The 21,052-nt window shown below is 40.7% G+C and overlaps 1 protein-coding gene across 1 annotated transcript in view; it reads right to left on the reverse strand.

Moving 5' to 3' along the window:
- Positions 1-21,052, reverse strand: part of ttc27 (tetratricopeptide repeat domain 27) — an 81,293-nt gene that overhangs the window by 31,963 nt on the left and 28,278 nt on the right. The window contains exons 9-11 of the mRNA XM_085243018.1: positions 13,263-13,329; positions 4,827-4,940; positions 238-333 (exon numbers count right to left, since the gene is read on the reverse strand). Coding sequence (XP_085099144.1) covers positions 238-333; positions 4,827-4,940; positions 13,263-13,329 — 277 coding nt within the window. The remainder of the gene's footprint in view (positions 1-237; positions 334-4,826; positions 4,941-13,262; positions 13,330-21,052) is intronic.

Here is a 21,052-nt window from a genome sequence, read left to right on the forward strand (position 1 = left end):
TATTCCATCTCAGGTGCACTTATGTGACATTAATGCGAATTATTCAATCTATGCTTAACCGAGACATTATCGTTTCGTATCATCAGTGACATTATTAGTCTCTGTCCAAAAGATCTTTTTAATGATAAATTTTAAAAAACACAGACTCTCACAGTCAAAGTGAATAAAGTGCTAGTTAATTTCCTTTTAGTTTACCAGACGGAACGTTTTGGAAAAAAACAGAAAGGGACCTAATACCTGGACAGCCCATCTGGGTGGTGCTTGGCAGCAGTAAAAGACTTTGAGGCGCTCCGTCACAGGACAACTCTTGTCTTCAAAGTGGTCTACTATTGCCTGGAAAAGAAAGAAACTCAAATAAAGAAGGAAACCACAAAATGTGCTGCAGAGTCTGTAACAACAGAGTTCATCCCCCAAAATGACTGAGTATTACTTCCATCAGTTGAAGATTTAACCAGTATCTTTACTGCTAGCAGTGCAAATATATGTATATATTCTGTGCCATTGACAGGGTTACAGGGTCATTAGGCATGAAATGGGCAATGAGAGGGAACATTCATGGAGATAAAGAGCAAATAGTGAACACAACTCTTGTAGCCTACAGCTGTTCGTTCTCCTTTTATGATTTTGAATTAAATAAAATGCAAGGAGGAACAAACAGACACGTTTTGTGGTTTCCTTCTGCCACCATCCTTGCAGAATCTTGGCATCTTTTCCAAAGGGTCAAAACTGATCAGATGAGCAAATTAAAATCATTGAGACACGTTTTAAATGTCCCCCCCATACAAAAAACGTGGTTTATCTCCAATGGTACACATATGGGGCGATCGTGGCTCAAGAGTTAGGAGTTCGCCTTGTAATCGGAAGGTTGCCGGTTCGAGCCCCGGCTCGGACAGTCTCGGTCGTTGTGTCCTTGGGCAAGACACTTCACCTGTTGCCTACTGGTGGTGGTCAGAGGGCCCGGTGGCGCCAGTGTCCGGCAGCCTCGCCTCTGTCAGTGCGCCCCAGGGTGGCTGTGGTTACAATGTAGCTTGCCATCACCAGTGTGCGAATGTGTGTGTGAATGGGTGGATGACTGGATATGTAAAGCGCTTTGGGGTCCTTAGGGACTAGTAAAGCGCTATATAAATACAGGCCATTTACCATTTACCATATAAAAAACACAAAAGTAAAGAGGAATGTTTTTGTAAACACAGAGTTGTTGCTAATAAATTAGAAAATGGCAGTGGAAAGCCAACTTTATTAAATTAAATAATTGATTGCTCGTTTTGGGTTGTGGGAGAGTTGCTGCCCCATCCGAGGGAGTTGAAGCACAGCATCTGCTGTGATGAGGACATTGTGGTACAGATAAACATGAGCTAGAATACGAAGCCCTCAATTTACCGCTTGATCTACGTTCCAACTCTCAGTTATGTTCTTAAGCTCTGCGTAGTGGCCAAAAGGATGAGGCTGTGGATAAAAGCTGTCAAAATAAGCTCCCTGGGCTCAGCCTTTAGAGGCAGGATGAGGAGCTCGCACATTTGGAGGGAGTACAGCTACTGCCGCTTTGCACTGATAGAAACAGCTGAGGAGGTCAAGGCATCTGATCAGGATGCTTTGTGGATTCTTCACTTTGTAGGAGGCAGACCGAACAGTCAGGAGCCTCTAAGGGTAGTCCCATAACCTTCTGGAGAGATCATTTCTCTCTCATCCAGGATCCTCCATAAAAAAGCCAAAAACCATTTTATCTGAGAGACCCTGTTAGCCTGCTTTCAAAGAGAAATTATCTCAGAGCGGACTGATGGGCAGACTGATGGATGATCCTTATCTTGAGAACTGGAATTATTTATCCAAAATCAAGCAAAACAACGTAGAACAACACTACATGCCAAATTGATTTAGATGCATGTCATCATATAGAATGAAATAGAAACCAAGTGCATTTTATTTGCTCAATAAGCTTGAGACCTTTATAGGAAACCAATCCAACTACACAAAATCACAAAATACATCTTAAAAAATGACATTCACTGCTTACAACTTTACTCTCTACCAGCCCAGGCTGTGGCAGCTAAAACAGCCTCGTTTTACTTCTGTAAGGAAGACTTGTCTGCAAACTATGTCCTCGAGTCCTCCGTTTGCGGCTTTTTTTTTTTTTAATAAACCCATAATGCACCTTGTGCTCACTCTTTCAGGGATGTTATTGATCAACATCCACAGTAACATTTGGAGCTGTGCAGCATTAATGGTTTGGTTTTTGCTCAGGGTTGTTTGGAGAGAAAAAGAACAAGGTTACTCAATAACTCACTGGGACTGTGAGTCTGCAGAGCTCTGCGGCTCTTAACTTTGTTTGTGGTCACACTAATTTTCTTATTCTGTAACATGATGGCGAAACCATTCACAGATGGGCAGATACGATTACACACAAAATGAAAACACAGCAACAAACAGTATCCTTGGATGGACTTGCACTAGAGCAAAAACCACTCATGAAATCAAGGCTGCAGAACTTCTAGAAGCTTCTGCCATGATACGCGAATTGTCTTCAAAAACAAAACAAGAAAACTAGCTTCCTTCATTTCAAGCAGTTCAGATTAATACTCAAAGTTCAATTAGATAATTGAACTTTGATAAACCTTTATGATTATTAACTTTTTTTAATGGGCTGTGATTTAATTATCCAAATCTGGGCAGGGCAGATAAGGAAAGCATGTGCATCCGCAGAGTACTGTGGAAAACCTGGCCTTTGATTTTCCTGCTATGGTTTTCACTAACATACCACTCCCCAAAGGTGATCAGGTGACCAAAGAGGCCACTTATATCCACTGTCACATTTATGAAACAAGCCTTTAGAAGATGCTGCACTCTGCCCACAACCAAGTGAATACAGCACACAAAAAACTGACGAATTGAGATTCAACCAGTGATTTGTTATTATTTAGGTGTATGAAGAATGGCAAGAAAACATTCAACATATCACAGCAGCAGCCTGGACTTTCTCCATGAATTCATGGAGCCTCAATTTTGGATATCAGAAATACGGGTTCATTAATCCATGTTTGCAGTTTTCTATTCTCCAGTTTTGCTCCAGTGCCCTGTGCCCACTACAGGTGCAGATTTCTGCTCTTTGCTGATTGGAAATTATTTCTGTTATTGACAGCTCATTGCATAGCCCATGATGAGCAGCACTCATCATTCCAGATGTGCAGCTGATTGTGAGTCAATCAAAAATCATGACTCAGATGACTGTTACCAGGTGTTATCTCCTGACAGCAGGTAGCACACTACTAACTTACATACGTTTTTGGAATGACATTCATTTTTCTGATAGATGCAGTTACAATACAAACTATCCAAAATAAACAAGTCACAAGAACAATGTTTTTACCAATTCCAAGACGATTCATGTCCCCGTCTGCCTCCTTGGGACTGGAGGTGGAATGTTTGTACTTACAGACCCTTTCCAAAAAATGTGAATATCATGGAAAAGTTTATTTATTTCCATAATTCCATTCAAAACATTAAACTTTCATAGATGATAGATTCAGGGCCCACAACTTAAACAATTTCAAGTACTTAGTTGTTTATTTGTACATAATTTGAGCTTAGAGCTCATGAAACCCACGAAAACAGGCAGACAGAAGATTCAAGAATCTGGCAGAGATCCAGAAAGAGTGAAACGAGGCAGGAGTCAAAGCTTCAAAACCACTTCTGAGTCTGAGCCAACGTCGGAAGCGACTCAACTGGGACAAGGAGAAGATAGACTGGACTGTTAGCCAGTGGTCAAAGGTCCTCTTTTCCGATGAAAATAAAGAGTGCCTTTCATTCGGGAATCAAGGTCCAAGTGTTTGGAGGAAGACAGGTGAGGAACAGAACCCAAGCTGCTTGAGGTCCAGAGTGAAATATCCGCAGTCAGTTATGATTTGGGGTGCAATGTCCAGTGCAGGTGTTGGTAAACTCTGCTTTCTTAAATCCAAGGTCACCGCAACAGTCTACCAGAATGTTTTACAGGGCTTCATGATTCCTTCTGCTCAGGATCTGTATGGAGATGCAGATTTCATCTTCCAGCAGTACCTGGCCCCTGTCCATACCGCCAGAAACACCAAAACTTGGTTTGCTGGCCATGCCATCACAGTGCTCTCACCAGACCTAAACCCCATTGAGAATATATGGGGTATCAAGAGGGAAATGAGGTCCACCAGACCCAAAAACAAAGAAGAGCTGACAGCAAGCATCAAGGAAATCTGGGCTTCCATAACTACCGGGCAATGCCACAGGCTGATTGCCTCAATGCCACGGCGCATCGAGGTAATGATTAACGCAAAGGGATTCCCAACCAAGTATTGAAGATGTACTTTCAAAATTATAAGTCAAACATTTTGATTGATTTGATGTGATCCTAATTTCTATCTTTTCTTTCTGCAAAAACTGAGAAGTAAATGGTGATGTCTTCACAGTATTCTAATTTTTTGAAATCCTGTTTTTGTGGGTTTTATGAGCAGGAAGCCCAAATGATGTACAAATAAACAACTAAGTACTTGAAATCGTTTAAGTTGTGGGCCCTGAATCAAAATGTATGAAAGTTTAACGTTTTAAATGGAATTTTGGAAATAAATAAACTTTTCTGTGATATTTTAATTTTTTGGAAAGGGTCTGTATAGCAGTGACTGGCATTATTTTTGACATATGGTGTGATAGGTGGTGGTGCTGGAAGAGACTCTGAATCTTATTTCAACAGGGCGACTTGTATGGCCATTTCTACAATAAGCTGGATTGATTAAGGCAGGCAGACGCTTGCACACACTCTGCTTTCTGTTTATTTTGACCTTCCTCCCCGAGTAGATATTTACCTGGGTTTGCATCATGGCTCTTTCTACACATCGGGATTTTCCTTTTTCCAGTTTCGTCCTGAGGCAAAGTGCTGACACTTGCACTGGCCAAAACTTGGGTTCGGACAAAACACACTGCGGAACAATAAAAGAAAAATAGAGGGTCAAAGATAACACTTTATTCACATCATCAAGGAACACATGATTGTGTGCAACAACAGTATCATTCTGGTGACAAAAGCCAAGGAGCTCAGGAAATAGTGCCTCATCCTCTAATCAGAAGGTGGCTCAATCCAAAGGTCCGAAGGATAGAATTGAAGGGATGCATTTAAGTATGTATGGCCGAATGAAACGTGACTTGTACGTAAAAAGTATTTTTCTTTATTTTCTACTAACTATTAAACCCTTAAAAGCAAACGCAAGCAGATCAATCCAGATTCATAGTCCATAAAACCAATTACATTACACAAAAAAGAAGCAAATGAAAAAGCAAACCTGGCATTACCTTCCCACAAACATAGAACTATACAAGAGCTTTATATACCTGACAATACAAAGATTGTTGTATTAACAAATCTGTGTGTGTGTGTTTTATTTATTGGTGAATATGGAACATGACACACTCATTCAGCACTTCAAATTACCGACATCCTTCTGAACAAGAAGTAAATTGATGCATAACCAAGTTTTCTTTTAAACACAAGCATAAGTTAAAGGATGCTTTGCCCCAAAAATCATAGCTTACAGATGACAAATGAAGTATAGTACTCATGATTTTAGTATAAACAGTATAAAACAGTACAGAGACAAATAATAACATTAATAACCTAACATTATTAGGTCAGAATTGTCTTTTTTTTCCTTATCAAATTCTGCAGCTTTAATAATAAGCTCAGAATGCATCCATATGCACTACTAAAATAGATAAGACAGGGATTGAATTGTAAACTATAAACTGATCTGTGTTGGTCTGTTTCAAAATAAAGTGGATTATACAATATTTGTTCCTCTAGTATTCAAGTTATTACTGTTACATGTTGTGTATATAAATGTGCACAACTTTAAAGGTTGTCACAGATGGATCTCGCTTCTGATTCTGGGTGTAAGTATTAAACTAGACGATGATCAAAGTGAAGATTAGACATCAGTATATAGTTTGGCAGCTAAACCCAAAAAAGATCTCTTTGCTTTTAGGTTTTTCAGTCTGTGCAAGTATTGTCCCAGTATCATTCCAGTTTAGAATATTCTCCAAAAGCTGCCTTGCACTGAGCCATGCTGCAGAAACAAAAGTACAGTCATAATTGAATGCACTGTGAATGCACAGTGTGCTACATAAACAATAATAGGTTCACCTTTTTGACCTTTACAGCATATACTATATTATTCTGGTGGAACCTGAACTTTAGGTCTAATTGCAATCTTATTAATCAAGTAGTATTTTGGTAAGCTTAGTTTTTGTTACCGCATCCCTTCAGATCTTTTGTTTTTATTTTTATTTTCAGTTGGGACTGTATGGGCGGGGATGCACTGCTTACGAGTTTGTTTTGTTATGGTTATACATGGGGAGGGCGGTGGGGGGTGAGGGTTGGGGCCCATATCTTGACTGCAGAAGTATGGAGAGCACCAGAATTAAGCCGCCTTAATTTATTCAAATGCAAGACAATGGAAATGGAAATGAAAAGAGTGTGGATCTGACCTTTTGTACATGGAATGTTAAAGGTGTAAATGAGCCTGTTAAGAGAGGCAAAGTGTTATCACACTTGAAATCTCTTAAAGCGGATATTATCTTTTTACAAGAAACTCATCTGAAAAATGCTGCTCATAATAAACTTGGGTGTAGATGGATTAATCAGGTGTATTACTCAACATTTTCTGCTAAAACCAGAGGGGTAGCTATATTAATTAAGAAAGATACTCCGTTCAGGCACACTTCCACTATAGCTGATAAGAATGGTAGATATGTATTAGTGACCGGGGAGCTGCACACCATTCCAATTATTCTACTGAACATTTATGGACCTAACCATGATGACCCAGAGTTTTATAGAAAGGTTTTCAGCTTAATTCCGGATATACCTAATAATAATTTAATAATTGGAGGTGATTTTGATTTAGTGTTAGACCCATACTTAGATAAATCCCTCTCCAAAAAGAAAAAAAAAAAAAAAAAAAAACACATTGTGTAAAGGTAGCAACTTTATTAAAACATATATGAACAATATGAATATTTGTGATGTGTGGAGAACTTTAAATCCATCAGGTAGAGTATTCTTTCCACTCTTCTGCACATAACGTTTATTCAAGGATTGACTATTTTCTGGTAGATGGAGAAATGCTCTCCCTTGTTCGTAACATAACCTATCACAATATTATTATCTCTGATCATTGCCCTGTCACCTGCTCCTTTGCACTTAGCAACTTCACAAAAGCATATAGGAATTGGAGATTTGACCCACAACTACTGAGCGATTTAAAATTTCAACAGTATATAAACTCTCAGACCTCTTTATTTTTCGATATAAACGATAATGCCGAAATCTCACCTGATATATTATAGGAAACGTTTAAAGCCTATATCAGGGGGTGCATAATATCATATCAGGCCTCACAGAATAAAAATAATAAACTAGAACAGTTAAAATTAGAAGAAAATGATCCACGATTTGGACGCCAATAATGCAAGGGCTCCCTCTTTAGATAAGTACAACACTATTTGTGCACTAAAATATGAACTAAATCAAATACTAACCAGCAACATTAATAGAGCGTTCACCTTTGTAAGACAGAAGTACTTTGAATTTGTGGACAAGCCACATAAGTTGTTAGCTAGACAGCTAACAACTTATGTGGCTGTCTAGCTAACATAAGTTGTTAGCTAACAGGGCTAGCTAACAACTAGCCCTGTTAGTTAACAGCTAACAACTAACAGAATGATTCACAAAATTAGATCACGCAATGGAAACCTGGTTACATCACATAAAGACATTAATGATAACTTTAGACAGTTTTATGAATCTCTCTATACTTCTCATTCCACTGCAGGGCCTAAAGATATGCAGGACTTTTTAGATAAGTGTGACCTCCCTGTGTTAGATCAGGTGGGTCGCAAGATTTTGAATGCCAAGATTACAAAGGAAGAAATTATTAAATCTATTGGTTCATTAAAAAATGGTAAGAGTCCAGGCCCAGATGGGTTAGGGAATGAATTTTACAAACAGTTCAAGATTAAACTTGTTCCATATCTTGATTAATGTTTCAAGTAGGAAACAGTGACAGGAAAACTGAAGAATAAAAAGCTTAAAAAAAAAAAAAAAAAGGAGTAATTCAATCAATACTTGAAAATTTATTGTATAATTAATCAGTCTATATTCGAAGCTGCCATCCAAGCTTCTTTTGGACAAGATTTATTTCTCTGTTGGAAAGTGGAAGGACTTTATTATTACATGGTCTGTGATTTTAATCCAGTCCACACTGTGTGAGTATTAATGGTGCTATTCTCTTTTGAGTGCCATTTTTGACTTGTATTTTTTTGGCACTTACTTAGCATTAAAAGTTAGTTACTGAATCAGATGGATGTACAGAGTGAGATTCTAAGAAGACTAAAACTTAATGAAATATGATGATTTCTAAGCAAGACTTAGAAGCTCATGTTCAGCACCATCATAAAATAAGAGCTGCTCTCCATGAACACTAAATATTTCGGTGCATACCTTTCGTCTATATTTGCATAGATTTTAGACATTATAATCTCAACATAAAAAAGCCCACCTGTTAACAGTCAGAGGTACAGTTAGCAGCTATATGCTGTTAATAAAGTCTGTAACACAATAGAAGTACAAAGTAATCCAGAAAAATCTGAACACACCACGCTATCCTTCAAAATTAGTACGTCATTAGTATTTATGAATATATGAATAAATTAACAAATTTTAAAAAATAAATAAATTGAAACAGAATGCAATGATCTGAAAATCTCGTAAACACATTTTCCCTTACAATAGAAGACCGAAACCATACCAAACATTTGAACTGAGAGAGTTTACCATTATTGGAAAAATACCTTCTTTTTATAAAAGCTTTCCAGCAGCTGCTCTGAAATGTTGTCAGATTCTAGTCTGACGAAAGATTTTACCTGCTCAACAATCCTGGGTCGTCTCACGGCGCTTTTTTATTTCATGATGCCCAAATGGTTTGGTGCAGTTAAGCCAGTTCAGCAGTCAGACTCTTTTACTATGAAGCCATGATGTTGTTATAGATGCTGTGTTTAGCATTGTATTGATTAAATATGCAAGGCCTTCCCCAGATGGGAGCATGTGTTACTTCGAGCTTTGGCCCAGAGAAGAGGGCAGCATTTCTGGATCATGTTCACATCTGGTTTGTTATTTGCATGATAGAGCTTTTGGATGGCACAGACGATACCTTCTGGAAGGGTTCGTGAACACATGCAGTGTCTGCATAGCAGGATGATGTTTTTCTTCCTAATGCAGTGCTGCCTGAGGACCCAAAGATCATGGGCAGCCACTGATTTTTAGATATTCACATTTATTTATTTTTTTAATACAGACACTCTGAATATCTGATGATCTATCATATATGATGACATAAAAATTTAAAGTCTTCTTTATTATGTTGAATGACATTCTGAAATGAATTCCCAATCTGTAGATACAGGTTCTTCTGCTCATTCATAAATACAGCCTCTCTAAACTGCAAACACGTCAGTGACCTGTTGTCAGTTAACCTACTTACATCTGAACACCTCTCAAACGTAACACATTTTAAACATTTAATATATTTCTAATGCTCTATTATAGAATATATATGTTCTGCAAATTGTTGCCGTTTTAAAAAACATTTTAATTCCCAAATTATTTGGCGTTGCGGTTGTACCGCAGCACTGTGGAAATGCACACAAGAGTAACTTTCTTTTTCCTCTTCTTCTGTAGCTGAAATAAGCACAGGGCTCGCCTGTCTGCTGTGCACTGTAGTGGGAAATCAAGCAGCAAGCTTTAGTGAGAACACCTAATTATTAAAACCTATTACAGCCACAAAGTCTTTATCTGTGTGCTGTGGTGATAATCTGCTGTATAATAGCTGGCACAGCTTAGTGGTTTAGCTTTAGATGAGCTGATTAAAGGGAAAGCGGGGAGGGTGTGTTCAGCAGATTTACTGGTAGGTAGATGTCAGAGAGAGACGACTGAAGCTTTTCATCTGAATTCATGTCTCGACTCATCTTTAATCAGAACAAGTTATACAACAGTAACTTTCTACACACTGTATATTTATGACAATGGAAATGCGTGATAAAAGAGATACATGGTTCGAGGTGAGATAAACAAACACTAATGATCTTTGTGGATGCTTAGCAAGTCTTGCTGGAGTCATTAATGCAACAGTAAATTGTCCTAATTATGCAGTTATTCCTCTACCAACATCAATCGTTGAGCAATTAAAAAAAAAATCAAACGATAAAGCATCCAAAGCGTTTGTCATGTCGCTCCTGACGCAAATGGGTGTTTCTTAACAGCAACGAGAAGACAGAGGAAGTTTTGATGGTGACGACTAAATCCACTTATTATATTGATTATTTTCTGTTATGTTTGACTGAATGCTTTGGAGTAACAGAAAAAAAGCTTAGAAAAAATGTTGCATACTTCATAATTACAAGTAGTAAAACCCGTCCAAACTCGATGCTTTTTAGAACCTTAAAGATGCGTACAAACTGAAAGCAGTGTCCTTGTTGCATATCATTACTACATATCATTCACTCCTATTGTGCATAAACAAATACCCACAATGAAATGAAGAGGGGGTCAAAATTACAATACAACAATTTGAGAGACTGATGAAGTCCGATAGGGACAGATTCAATACAGCAGACAGCTGTCGACAAGAAACTGAGACTCTGTTATGAGGAGACAGGTTTGCTTGGGAGCAGGTTATACTTATACTAAATTTATGTATTTATTTTTGTAGGTACTGAGTATGGTGATCAAAACTGAGTTAATGTGAGAGGCATTTAGGACAGTGTGTAATGCTGCAAAGAGTAGACTGGGGCTGAACAAACATCTGGATGTGAGAGGAGACATCAGGCTGTGTCACATGGGAATAAGACCTGTGTGAGTTTTTACTGCAACCCTGAGATGAGGTTCAATTTATTCATTAACTGCAGAATACCATGAACTCTTATTGTGGGCCAGGCTTTCACCTTCTTCAGTTGCAAAGGGAGTCAGGCCAATTTACCCTTCTTCCAGCATAATTCATGTCCTGCAAACGCATCGATCTGCATAAAGATTTCTGTTCGGATGGTAGGGCAGAGCCTTGTCACCTACCGTACACGTGCTTTGGTACAGTTCTCCAAAATTAACAGATTTATTGAATTAAAGCCAGGGCAATAAATAAATCCGTATTGCTACATTTACGGTCTCTTTTTGTTTTTGAAGATCATTGTTTTTCTTAAAAAAATAATAAAAAAAACCTGACATATTTACTATGCAGTGTTCTGATGTACGAGTGGTGCAGAAATAGAGATCAGACAGAGAGATCTGTGAGGAAGCATGTTTGCAGAGATGAAAGGGATATAGATATAATGGTCCTAACTGGAACCTAGACACAAGTCAGATCCTTAAATCCTCTTTGTTGGGTTTCCAGCAGCTGGTAGTTTGCTGAGGTGCATCATCAATCCCTGTGATACTGCTGCCTGAACCCTACACAAGCTGCCAAAGTCTCATAAGCTTCTCTCTAGAATGAATTCAAAGTTTCACTGCAGAGATGAAACAACTCGGTTGATTTTTGTGCAGCTTATTATTAGTGCCTGTAATATTCCCTGTTACACTCAAATCATGGGCGAAAAGCTCCTGTAATAACTGACACATTAGCAGTGCTGAGAGATGTTCTTCTAGTAAGGTGATAGGATTCAGGTATCGACGAAGACAGCCAGACATGTGACAACCATCTAACCAGCCTGCAGATTCCTGGATCTACATGTAGGCTGGGAAGATGCCTGCCCACAGAGCCAGCAGCTGCTTGCAGCAGCATTTCCAGCCAACGCAGATATGCTGCCATCTTATTTTGTATACACAGCTGGCTTCATAATAACTACTGCTCAACTTCAAAGAAAAGTGATGAACAGAGAATAACCACTGGCATAGTACAAATGTACCCACAAATATATTTGTTTCCAATTGGATAGCACCAATAAACATGGACACGCAGACTTGCATATTGCCTTATCTTGTTAGGATTTCAGGTAATGCACCAGGATTAAAAATGTAGGTACAGGACAAAGTAATTAACATTTTTCAAAGAAATACAGAGCAGCTGTTCTGATCTGACTTTGACTGCCACATACTCTTCTTTCTAGTATTTCTAATTTACTTTCTTTGCAAAACAAAGTCTTACATATCATGAGCTCAAAAAGTTACAACCACTCATATCCTAAGTGTAAATAACAGTGCTGTGTCAATTTACAGCCATAGTGACAAAGACTGAATCATTATATTAGGACCAGTGGTGAGAATGTGACAATGTGTCATTTTAACAATCAAATCTAATGTGTTCCAAGACCTCATGAAAGGAAACAAAAGCGTTATTATCAGGCTTAAGCAAGCCAGAACAACTAGTAGGACACACTGAACTATTCAATAATCCCACCAGTACAGTATTTGTTGCTTCTTTTTGCCAAGTACAAATTTAAAGTGCATCCTAGTGGCTAACCAAATAATTACAGCAAAGCTAAGGTTTGAAGTTTTGAAGACGTGCATGCTCTCCAGAGTGAATTATGGTGACAATATTCATCTCAAATACAGCTTTATTTAAAAAGGGATTTTTAGGTTATTTAATTAAACAATTATGTTGTACTCATGAATATACATTGATTAGCGTGTAATTATATCTTCCAACTAACATCATCATAACGATAAAATCGTAGTAGTGGTCCCACTACAGTTTGTCTGCCACTACAAAAAGTTCCATTAAAGTTTTCAGGAATTGCCTTCATAAAAATTACTGGTTGTTTTTGGGAGTGTCCCTAAAGATTTATGGTTACGTTTCCCTCAACATGAGCTCAGCTTTCTTACTGCTCACCTTTGGGTGAGCCATTTCATCATTTTTGTATTGTGGCTTATGTTTGTATGTCCACTTCAATTTGCTGGTACGACGATATTTTCAGCACTCTGCTGAAAAACTTACATTTAGGATGTTTACCAATCTAACTGCAAGTCTGGTTGTACATATCTTATTTATTGCCTGTATAAGCAAGATGAATGAGGCCCAAATAGTGATTTATACACTGCTGCATTATTTTTCATTTTGTTAATTCTAAGTTTCACTGTTAATCAGAGGAGTGTATGTGTCGGCTGGGTTAAAAAAGGCAAGGCATACTACCAAAGTCATTTCTCTTTAGTATTACAGGGAAAACTTACAATGCTGGTCATAAAAAAGTAAACAATGACTTACAGACGTGAAGGCCAGGAGTTCTTCTTCTGTTAGTTTGTGCACAGGGTTATTCTTCTGGAAGTCAGTGCTGCAGACAAAAATATTTGTGAATAAATAGTGGAAAGATTAATACAAATATCCTATTTAACAAGTAAAACAACTGGTAACTTGAGCTTTAATTAACCAGATCCCCTCGGTGTGTCAGGGAATTTGGGTCGTTGACCCGGTGTTTTCGGCTTTGCCCCCGTTTAGTTTCCCATGCCTATTTCCTGTTTTATTTTTGATAACCTTTTGTTATCAGAGTCCCAGCAGAGAGGCAGAGCACCCCCAGAACCCCAAGTCTCCAAGCTTGCCCCAGACCCACCCTGGGGCAGCTAGGCTACCAGGCCAGTGTCCTACGTCCACCAAAACAGACCCTCCAGGCAGCCGCCAGAAAAACACCATCCAAGAGCCACCAGAGCCCCATCCGGGTCATGAACACAGCCCGAGGTTGAGCCCCCCAAGAAATCTGTCCCTAGAGAATCCCCAGACACCCCAAGCCCGTACCTACCCCCGCATCAACCACAGTAATGAAAGCGGAACACCCCCCCCCCCATCCCCACTAGGCGATGGAGCCGACTAAAGGAGCCCAGAAGGATTGATCTATAGTGGTGGAAGAGGCTGTATTCAAAACTAATATGATCTATCTGACAGTCTCTATATTGGTTAGAATTAAGATTATTTTAATTTTTCCAGTTCATTAGTACAATCTTATTCATCTCAGTAGTGATGTCATCCAAGTTGACCAACAAGCAAACTAGGGGGGAGGCTGGATTGTTACATTTCGGACCACCGATTTCCAAGATCAAAAATGGTCTTTTACACAACTCTTGAGCCAATGTGGATAACATCAGCCAACCATGCAAGCGCCTGGGAATGATTTATGATTTGTTACAATCAATAAAGGGTAGACCGTTAGAAATTGTTTTAATTATTATATATAAGTCAGCGTGGGAATTAATCAGAATCCACAGTGAGCTTTAAAAGTACTTTTTCTAAGAGGTAAATTTCAGATCTGCCAAGAGCTCAAGAGGGAGAAAAGAGAAACCAGACAAGGTCACATTCCCAGAGTTAAAGGGACCATGGAGAATTCATAACCAGAGTCTCTGCTGTTTAAGCCCTTGGCAAGGAATTAATAAATACTGATTATATCCTGGGATTAGCACTCATTAATACAAAAAGCAGTGACAATAAAGACAAGTTATTAAAATGTTTAAATATACTATACAGGGCTCGCAAAATCGCTAGCCCGACGTCCCGGAGCTAGCGATATCTATATTTTCTCAAGGTTTCTATACTAGGTTGAGTGTCAAATGACTACCTAGCTTAATTTTTGAATAAATGTGGTCTGCTAACACTCTGGAAGACACACACTATACAAGAGACTTGTTCTTAACACTGTTTTGTAGTGGTATCAGGGTGTACAGATCTTCCTTTAATTTAAACAGACCTGCTGCTCATCAATCATCTCCTAGCAATCTCACTGACTGCTCCACTGACCTTCAGTTGGCCCATTCAGTTCCAGCACCAGCATAGAAAATTAATCACCAGGTTACTGTGAAGATAACTATTTTTATATATTACATTTTAGTCTATTTTTTTTATCCCTTTGCCTGGATTAAACCACCAGGACAAACACGTTCACAAATAACAGTCACTCAGCTATAAATTTAGAGAAAACTACAGGTCACAAAAAAAAGAAAGGGTTGGGTAAAAGAAGTGTTGATGAACTCTAAACTTTACATAGAAAAACATACAACTTATTAACTGACTCTGGAAAAATGTTTGTGCAGGTGGTAAATGTACACAGTCACACATTCAGTTTACTACCCACTGCACTATATTCCAGTGACTGTCATCTAAGACCAGAGCACAGCCCTTAGTACACCACTGATAGACATAATTAAATCTTAAGAATCAGGGAATTCGATCCATTGACGGACCTTTGTTTGGTTTTGATGCTGACCCCATATTGGCTTTTTTCTGGTTTATGTAAGTTAATACTGCTCTGCCTGGTAACCAGGCAGAATTCATAGCTATGTAACATAGCAAAACAGTTGGGACGACATCAGCTAACTCATGCAAACTCCTGGGGCTTACTGGCTGAAAAACTGCCTGGGGTGTCACATATTTATGAAATATAAAGGATCATGAGGTTCCCTCACCCCCAGAGCTGACAGGGGGTGAGGGCCAGGTTAGCAAAAGAGAGAAGAAGTGATAAAGAGATAAATAGAAGAAGGAAGAGGAAAAAAGAGAGACTTAAAAACAGTAAAGACGAGTGGGGAGCGTATAGCACAGGTTATCCTCCACCCGCGACAATCATGTCCCACAAGGGCCAAAGTCCAGTGCCAGATAGTCATGGGCTATCTATTAAGGTGTCTTGTTTGGTAACACACTTGCTCAATTTTTTTTTTTTGCCTGTCCCGTTTGGCTCTTTTGCCATCAGAATTGTTGTCTAAAGGCAAAGAAAGATGCCCAACGGATTTACTTTACCAAATTGACCATCCCAGCCTTGCCGTAATGGTCCATTTGATTCACCTTTTATTGTTTATTTTATTTTCACTTGCTGAATACGGGACAGACTTGACTGGAGGAAAGAAGGGGAGAAAGAAAGAGGGAAAGAGAAACAGCTGAGAAGAGGGACGGGGGAGAAGGGCAAAAGACAAAAACCAACAGAATGAGCAGAAGAAGAAAAAAAAAAAAAAGAAATAAAAAAAGCATATATCAATCACCTGGATCACCTGCTGAGAAAGAAAAAAGAAAACAAGCAGAAGAGAACAAGAGTAATAGAATAAACAACATCACAATGGTATATGGGAATATGACAGTAAATACTAAATATTAAAGATTATTGTGCAGCACATAAGATCAACAGAACACAGTGTGCTTTGAGGTAGGAGCCAAAAGGGTGTAGTTTGTGGGTGTGATCACCCGTGTGTACACCTGTGAGCATGGACGCGCTTGTTATTTTAAAAGGTTCCTTCATGTAATGATCTGCTAGAGGGTGTGGGGGGGCCACAGCCCCGTCCTCCAGGGCATGAAGCAGGTATGGAGGAGATCAAAACTCCAGACATCCAGAGGCCCCCAGAACACAAGAGACCAAGGAAGACCAACAGAGGGGCAGCCGCGCCACTGTCCCAGTAAGAGCTGAGGAGAGTCCCAGATGAGAGCTCACTCAGCAGCCGCGGAGCAGAAGCCAGGGGGAGTTGCAGTGACGCGCCCGTGAGCTCCGCCGGCAGCCAGTCGTGCCTGAGTGACCGAGCCCCAGGCCGAGAGGCCGGGGGCACCCCACCTCCGAAGTGGCCCGAGCAAGCCCCAGGCTCCAGGCCCCGATAAGCGGCCGCCAAGGAGTGAGCCGGTGTGTACCCGAACGCCCATCCCCAGACACAAAGAACCACCAACGCACCGATGTCTGAGGGGGTCCACCACTGGCAGGGGAAGTGGTGGGGGGAGATAGGCCTCCAAACCTTGGAGGGCCTGAGATGTCCCCAGAGAGGTGGCGTCTGATACCCAACCTGACATATAGACACAAAAATACAGGCACACACAGACACAAACATCCATTCCCACCCTCATGCTCTCATATGCACTTACTCCACACTCAACCAACGTGGAGACAGACATAAAGAGACGCTGTACTAGGGCTGCTCAATTAATCGAATTTTAATCACGATTACGATCTGGGCTTTCAACGATCATTAAAAATGACTGAGCCGATTATTAGCCCCTCCCTCATTTATCCGCGACACCTAAAGGCCGGTCCGTGAAAATATTGTCGGGCATAAACCGGTCCGTGGCACAAAAAAGGTTGGAGACCGCTGATTAAGAGGACCCGAGGGAAGCCCGGAAAGCTAAGCAGAAGTTATTTGGAGAGGAGAGTGACTGCCGTTGGTTGAAAAGAGAGGTAAAAAAAAAACTTCAGTGGTGTTGCACACTATTTTATATTATTTTTTAAAGTCATTATTCAATACATTGTTATTGTTAACCCTTTAAAGCCAGTCAGAGCAGCACGCTCCGTTTTGCGTAACTATTTTTAAATCCCTGTAGAACCTGAACCGTGTAAGCTAGCGCAATAATTTTTTTTGCATATGAAACCGGAGGAGTTGTACTTACATCTGATGCCATCAGCTTGTCCTCGGTCACGGTTTCCTTCCACTTATAGCTTTGCAAAAATTGCATAAAAAGCGCTTGCAGGAACAAAAACATAATATTCCAGAAACACGCTTTGCCGATCCGATCAGCTGTTCGTAACACTTCCCACAGTGAAACAGACGTCAGCGCGAACTGTCGCATGTCCGCCATTTCCTGGCCGAAACCGGAAGTGACGTCATTTTCGCGGAAAATGTATTTTTTTTTTACTTGTACGCCTTAAAAACCTATACTGGTCATGTTTGACTTTTCTGAATAGTTTCTGGGATGCTTAGAACTCGAATTGCACTGCTGGAAATAGTTTATTTTGATGCACCTGCTGTTTTCTTTGCAAATTTGCATCATAGGATTGTTTTTTTGTTTTTCCTGCAGTATATAAAAATTGGTGTATCTCCAAAATAAAACTATGAAGACACTCAAAATAAATTTCCTGTTGTTGTAAACTATTTTTTGCAACTTTTTTGTATTTAAAGTTTTGAGGGATAAACCTCTTAAATTTCTCCAAGTAGAAATATATGTAAAAAACAAAAACGATTTTCAATTTTTTTGTAGTTTATTGCACTTTTTTGCAATTAATGTAGTTACTATGGACTTAACGCATACATATTATTAAAATATGGGCTATAACAGTTGCATAGCAACTTGAAATGCTCCCACAAACGGCACTACAACATGTAAAACCGTTTCTTCGCCCGCTTTGAGACGACCAAGCCCTCAGCTGCCACACCACTTCCACCCGCCCCCAGCACTGGCACACTAACACTTAGGGAGCACCAAGTGAGGTGTGTTCTAAGGTCAGTGAATCCCAGGAAGGCGGCAGGTCCTGATGGAATACATGGAAAGGTTCTCAGAGCATGTGCTGACGAACTGACCGGAGTCTTCACTAAAATCTTCAACCTTTCCTTGTCATCAAACAACGTCCCGCCCTGCCTCAAAACCTCCACCATCATCCCCATCGCCAAGAAGACAGCTGTGGCCAGCCCAAATGACTACAGGCCTGTTGCACTTACGCCTGTAGTGATGAAGTGCTTTGAGAGACTGGTCTGTTAGCACATCAGGGCCGGTCTGCCTCCCACTCTGGACCCCCACCAATTTGCCTACAGGAAAAATCGTTCCACCGAGGACGCTATCACCATAGCGCTCCACACTGCGCTGAGTCACCTGGAGCACCGAGGAAGCTATGTGAGAATGCTCTTTCTGGACTTCAGCTCAGCATTCAATCATATCATCCCGGAGATCCTGGTCCAGAAACTGTCTCACCTGGGACTCTCCACCCCCATCTGCCTCTGGATCAAGGACTTCCTGACAAATAGACCACAGTCTGTCAGACTCGGCCCCCACCGGTCCAGCACCATCACACTCAGCACCGGGTCTCCACAAGGATGTGTTTTGAGTCCCCTCCTGTTTACGCTCTACACATCCGACTGCTCCCCTACCCATCTCTCAAACACCATCATAAAGTTCGCGGATGACACCACAGTGGTTGGACTCATCTCAAGGGGGGATGAGTCGGACTACAGAGATGAGGTCAACAGACTGACTGAGTGGTGTTCAGTTAACAACCTCCAACTGAACACCACGAAAACTAAAGAACTTATCTTGGACTTCAGGAAGGGCAGAGCAGACCCGGCCCCACTTTACATTCACGGGAGCTGTGTGGAGAGGGTACACTCCATGAGGTTTCTGGGCGTGCAGATCTCTGATGACCTCTCCTGGACTGCAAATACTACAGCGGTGGTTAAAAAGGCCCAGCAGCGTCTCCACTTTCTGAGAGTGCTCAGGAGGAACAACCTGGAGGAGAGGCTGCTGGTGACATTTTACAGAGCCACCATAGAGAGCATCCTAACGTACGGCATAACAACATGGTATGCAGGGTGCTCAGCTGCAGACAGGAAAGTACTGCAGAGGGTCATCAACACAGCCCAGAAGATCACTGGCTGCTCTCTGCCCAGCCTGGAGGTCACTGCAAACTCTCGGTACCTCAGCAGAGCTGGCAATATCATCAAGGACCACTCTCACCCCAGCAACCAACTGTTTGAACTATTACCATCAGGCCGACGGTACAGGTCACATAAAACCAGGACAAACAGATTCAGGGATAGCTTCTTTCCCAGAGCTATCACCGTAGTGAATAAGCACAAAAACAATTGAACCTATTCCATACCGTCACTGTCATTATATTATGCTGCTATTCATACTGTCATTATATTAATGCTGCTATCCTGTATATATTGTACATACTATTGTTTGAGTACTTACGATTGTTTTTTTTGTACTTTTTATATTTTACATTTATATTTATTATTGAAACTTGCACCAAGGGAGTGGCACTCCAATTTCGTTGTACTCTGTACAATGACAATAAAGGCTATTCTATTCTATTCTATTCTAAAAAAATAATATAAGCTCTGGCGGACTTGGTTCTATGGTGGGTCTTAAAGGGTTAAATAAATATCGTCAAATAATCGCGATCTCAATTTCAGTGAAAATAATCGTGATTATCATTTTTGCCATAATCGAGCAGCCCTACGCTGTACACACGATCACACTCCCCAAGCGTACTCTACGAACCGGGTCTAGGTACCCTTGCCCCTGGAGGGGGGAACTGCACCCAGACCCAGGTGGTGTTACCCTTTTCCCTGCGGTGGGGGGGGGCAGACCGCCCCGACTCCGCAGCAGCAGGGAGGCCCCACACTCCAGACCGCAGTCGGACGGCCAACCTATCCTCCTACACCCTCCCGCTCCAGCAGGTCGCAGAGAATGGGGGTGAGAGAAGACTCCAAACCTCCCTCCACCCGCTCATTGTAGTGTTGATGCATGTGTGTTCTACGGTGCATTTAAAACCCAGGAGGGCATGGAGCTACCTGCCAGAGAGCAGCAGGTAAGCGCATGGTCCCTCCTGCTAGCCCTCAATGTCTAAGTGTATTTAAAATTGAGAGGTGGGCAACGACGCCAGGGGTGAGGTTGTACACCCTGATGGTAATTTGGAGTCCATGTAGCGTGCCCACCCCCAAGATCCTATATGTATGTGTAATGAGAGTGTGAGTAATGTGAATGTCTAAGTTGTGGGATAAAATTGAGGCAGACAGAAGGGGATGGGGGACGGGGGGGGGGGGGGGGGGGGGGGGGGGGGGGGGGGTAGGGGGGTAGCCTCCTCCTCTTATTTGGAGAGGAGAGGATAATGGCTGCTGAAGAAAGAATGCCGCTGGTTGAAAAGAGAGGTAAAAGAGCTTCAGTGGTGTGGAAACATTATGGGTTCGCGGAGTCAGACGTGGATCAAGACAGTGTGTAAACTTTGCTACGGTGTCGTAGCTGCACCACAGAGTAACATCACACGGTAAATCGACATACCTCAATGTCAGTTTGATGCAATTGTACACTGTGTGGCTACACAGCTTGCCTTGATGTTTGGTTATTTGTATGCATAAATATTATGGAGTATTTTGAAGTTCACTAAACACAGATGTTTACATTTTTCATTTATTTTTTATATTGCAAACATTTGCACTGTTATCAGTATTTGCACACTATTTTATATTATTTTTTGACCATCTTTTAAGCCATTATTCAACACATTGTTATTGTTAAATAAATATCGTCAAATAATCGAGATCTGAATTTCA

The sequence above is a fragment of the Mchenga conophoros genome, linkage group LG13 (genome assembly GCF_057382185.1).
Source record: "Mchenga conophoros isolate Kocher_MC1m ecotype Shallow Benthic linkage group LG13, M_conophoros_male_GT1.1, whole genome shotgun sequence".
Taxonomy (NCBI): Eukaryota; Metazoa; Chordata; class Actinopteri; order Cichliformes; family Cichlidae; genus Mchenga; species Mchenga conophoros.